The sequence below is a fragment of the Rhinoraja longicauda genome, unplaced genomic scaffold (genome assembly GCF_053455715.1).
Source record: "Rhinoraja longicauda isolate Sanriku21f unplaced genomic scaffold, sRhiLon1.1 Scf001714, whole genome shotgun sequence".
In the NCBI taxonomy this organism is placed as follows: domain Eukaryota; kingdom Metazoa; phylum Chordata; class Chondrichthyes; order Rajiformes; family Arhynchobatidae; genus Rhinoraja; species Rhinoraja longicauda.
Genome location: NW_027602929.1, coordinates 20,479 through 24,949, shown reverse-complemented (window position 1 = coordinate 24,949; position 4,471 = coordinate 20,479). Strand labels below are relative to the sequence as shown.

At 48.1% G+C, this 4,471-nt stretch overlaps 1 protein-coding gene across 1 annotated transcript; it reads right to left on the bottom strand.

Moving 5' to 3' along the window:
- Positions 1 to 617: 617 nt before the first annotated feature.
- Positions 618 to 2,781, bottom strand: LOC144591747 (putative G-protein coupled receptor 139). The gene is made up of 2 exons (XM_078395775.1): positions 2,646 to 2,781; positions 618 to 1,519 (listed from the first exon to the last, which is right to left on the bottom strand). The coding sequence occupies exons 1-2, from the start codon at positions 2,779 to 2,781 to the stop codon at positions 618 to 620; spliced, it is 1,038 nt and encodes a 345-aa protein (XP_078251901.1).
- Positions 2,782 to 4,471: the final 1,690 nt, after the last annotated feature.

Genomic DNA, 4,471 nt, shown 5'->3' with positions numbered 1-4,471 from the left:
ATTCGAATACGTTTCCCCCCAACCACCACACCCCTCCCCCATCACCCGCCACATAAAACGAGCTAAAGAACAATAAAAACATACATTTAACACGTTCTATTAAAACACAAAGGAAAGGACACACAGACTGTTGGCGAGGCAACCATTGCTGGCGCCATCCGGTGGTCAGGTTCCACCCTGGGAACAAGGGTCTGTGTCTACTCTATCTATATCTATGCCTCCCATAATTGTAGCTAGTTCTCTCTATACCATGCAGCATTCTGGTAAACCGCTTCAGAGGCTGCAGAGGCTGTACTCCCTTCCTGCAAATGCGACACACAATGAACCAATGGACGGCAAATCGAGCGCCGCTCACCCTTCAACAAGAACTGGTCGAGTCGCAGAAGACATGTCCCACGGGAGAGGAGAAGCGAAGCCGTCAGCAAAGGGTGGGGGCGGGTTAAACACGTTAACGGATAATCGGGGGGAACATCTATGAAGTCTGGTAAATGATACCGCTGCGGCCGGAACTGCGGAAAGAATGCGACAATTCCGTTTGGTACCCTTCCACAAAACGATGTGGTTTGACGAGGGATTGGAGAAAACAGGGGAGACTTAAGCGAGTTCTAAATCTCGGCTCACTGCTTCGCCAGTTTCATGGGTTTAATAAGAAAACTAGTTAATAACTTAACCCCGTTCTTCAGTTCCCTTCTAAACTTGCTTTGGGTCATTGCATAGATAGAGGTGTTGACGCAGCAGCTGACCCGAATGAGTAAGATTCCCACTTCGTTGGCGATGCTCGAGGGACTCGTGAGATCCGAGCCCACAAAATTGATTGTAATTCGGGTACAGATGTAAGTCACCGGTCCCGTGGTCCAGAGTAATATGTAGGTGCCGGATACAGTGAAGAGCAACACGATAGCATTGCGCCTATTCTCCGCCTCAGTGTCCTTTCCATCCAGTGACTTCAGACGCCGGCGGACTCTGTTGGCTGCTACGATGTTCCTGACCGTCAACCCGTTCAGAAACAAGATTAGAACGAAAGGGAGAAAGGATAGAGAGATGTTACACATCCAAGAGAAGAATACCCACCAGTTGGAAGTGAAGTAAGAGGATTTGGGTCGGCATCCCCAGTTCACGTTGTCAATGATGAAGCGTGGCTCGTACATGAAGTGAAAGGGAATGTACTTTAAGAGGCTCAGCGCGCACAAGGACACAATGACCAGGGTGGCCGTCCTACCAGTGCAATAGGTGAGTCTCAGCTTCGGGCAGCAAATGCTGACAAAACGATCGAAGGTGAAGGACACAGTTAACCAGACGGAATTATCCAGGATTAGGATCCGCAGGTAGACATATGAAGGACATACCGTGTTGCGGGACAGGAAGGAGGTAGGGTTGTAGGGAATATAGATTTCTTTGAGCAAAACTTGAAGGATGACCACAAGCAGGTCGGAGATTGCCATCGCCACCATATAACGGGTGATTCCTCTGGTGAGACCGCACTTTCCCCGGCATAGGATCGCAGCCGTCATCACGTTCGCTGGGGAAAGAACAAAGCGCAGCGAAATTACTACTTAATCAGCCGCCAAGTGCAATAGAAAGGAAAGAGACTGCGTGCAGAGCGAATGCCTAATTTGATAGGAAACATTGCAGATAACAACACAGAACATCGAACTATACGGCACAGGAACAGACCCGACGGCGCTGAGTGTCCGAGCCGAAATCGATGCCACGTTAGACTAATCGCCACTGCGTTCACATTGTCCAGTCCCTACACATCAATATGTCTGTCCAAAATCCTCTTCAAAGCCTCTGCCCTATCAGCACTGTGCACCGCCCTCGGCAACATGTTCGAAGCACCCACCAGGCTCTATGTGAAATATAAATTCATCGTGCATCTCCATTAAATTACGCCGCACTCGGGGGCAAGCGTTTGCACAGTACGTGGTGGGTGCCTGGGATGTTTTTAGAGAGGCACGTGTATATGCGGTGAACGGAGGGATATGCATGAGGTACATGTGATTAACGCCGTCATGCTCACTACATACATTATGCTTTATATTCTAAGCTCTATGTTCGGTGTTGTATGGCATTGGTCAGTTCGACGTCTGCCCTTCGTTTCCTGCAATCCGTTGGACACAGCGGTTGTTGAAAGAGTGATGACAATGGGAACTTGCAGGTGACAATATCGAGTAGACCTGTCTGCTGTGTCTATTACCAAATATCTATCTGTAAGAGGAGCGACGGTGTTCACATTCCCAGCACGGGGAAGTGTTGGGCACGGATCAATGGGATCAAACACCCGCACCGAGAGCAAATCCGTTCCCCAAGGCCGCTGAGATCGAGGGGTCAAGAGCTTAAACCAAAGTTTCTGGCGGGAAGGCAACAAACCTGCGGAATACGGACAATGACATTATGCCCAGTGAGAGTGAACGAGGCTAAGAGAAAGGCTCCAATCTTTCACAAGCTTACTCGAGGACGACGTAGATTCCTATAACGAAGGGAAAGCGAAGACGAAACGATGCAGAACGACGGAGGCAGCAAGACTGACGAATGCGCGCAATTACAGAAAGGGGACGGATTTGATAAAAACGATAGCAGAATATAGAACCTTCGGTAGCGTTGAGCCAAAGCACCAACACGTTGTACGTTGTGACCGGCCTCACCAGGGATTCCAACCGCCGCCAGAATCGGGTAGCAGATCTCCTTCACATACAGAAGCGGAGCCCGTCCCATTCCGGCAGATTTCAGCAGCACTCTCGGCTGACACAGTGGAACAAAAGGAGCAGCTCGGATCCTCATTAATACTCGCCGAAACCCTCCCTAGGGATCGGGCATTGATGCATTAATGACATTAGTGACAGGCTCTTTAACAAACATATTTCTTTCCACACAAACAAAAGTAATTTCACCAACCTCTCAGTGGAGTATAATCAATGTAAACTGTAGAAGAGGGGGTGGGCTCATTGCTGATCCGCCCCTCTGCCCAAAATGGAATGTGACGGGCTGATACTGTGGCGACAGTCCCTTCGTTCACTGGCGATTAACCTGGTGGAAGTTGGAGTATTTCAATACGGGAAATCCGAATTGCAATCGACATATGCATGTAGGGGGGAATGGGGTATATCGCAATTGTTTGCTCGAATCGTATTTGAAACTCTAAAATGGATGTTTAGAAACGAACCCAGGAAAACCGAACATGTTGGCCACATAATGGGTGCAAGGCTTCAAATGTCATTTCACCTTTTGATAATCCTTCACACCGTAAGGTCCTGCCGACGATTTCATGAATATTCCTCATTAGATCTCTTATTTTGTGACGGATAAATAGTTTCACATAAACGCTGGGTAGCAGGGGGCAGGCAGCATCTCTGGATAGAAGGAATGGGTGACATTCGGGTCGAGGCACTTGTTCATACCTTCGTCACCCATTCCTTCAACTCAGAGATGCTGCCTGTCCCGCTGAGTCAGTCCAGCATTTTGCGTCTATAAACTGTAACAGATTGATTGATTTATTGAAGGATACAGAATGGAAACGGGCTCATGGCCCACCGAGTCCATGCTTACCCGTTTACACTTGTGCTATGTTATCCCACTTCCACATGCATTCCATACACATGAGTTACAAAAGTCAATTAACCTCCAATGCCTCAAGTCATCGGGATATGGGAGAAACCCTGAAAGCAGAGGAAACCCACGCGGTCACACCGAGAACATTCAAACTGCACACAGACACCATCCGCGGTTGTGATCGAACCCGGATCTCCGGTGTTACGAGGAAGCTACTCTATCAGTTGTACCACTGTGCCATAGATTGAGTTCAAACGCGCAAATTATGAATAAAAAGGCAAGAACGATTGGAAATACTAAGAGGATTGTTGAAGACATGATTGGAAAACAATTGGTCTTACGGGTTAATCGTCGTGGTCGTGGTCGTGGCTATCCCTCAGGGTCGAGGATGGTCGACGTTCCGTTGTTTTAATGAACTCTCAGGAGGCTTCTGATGCCAATCCTGGCTTTGTAAGTTCTTTGGCATTCAGGACAGGTAATTCCAGATGTCAGATCGGGCTTTGGTTGTCGCTATTCCGTTTTCGATGATGGTTCACCAGAGTTTCCTGTCTTTGGCATTTGTTTCCCAATTGTCGATGTCGATTTCACATTTCTTCCTGGTGGCTTTTAAGGCGCCTTTGAATCTCTTCTTTTGTCCGCCTCTTTTACGGTTGCCTTCTTTAAGCTGGGAGTGGAAGATTTGCTTTGGTAGACGCTCGACTTCCAGCCGAATAACATGTTCGCTCCGTCTTAGGCGGTTCTTGAGGACGAAGGCGTCATTGCTGGATGATTTTGCTTCATTCGCCACGCTGAAGTTGGTTCTTCTTTCTTCCCAGCTGGTATTTAAGCTGCTTCGAAGATATCATTCATGAAACTTTTGAAGTGTTTTCAGAAGGCGTTGGTATGTTGTCCAGGTTTCTGATGCATACAGGAGCGGTGGAAT

What these genes read in the sequence shown, in the direction of transcription:
- LOC144591747 (XM_078395775.1), bottom strand. Translation starts at nt 2,781, where the DNA reads ATGAGGATCCGAGCTGCTCCTTTTGTTCCACTGTGTCAGCCGAGAGTG. An exon ending in GGCGGCGGTTGGAATCCCTG is followed by an intron (nt 1,520 to 2,645) that starts GTGAGGCCGGTC and finishes TTCTTTCCCCAG; the next exon opens with CGAACGTGATGACGGCTGCG.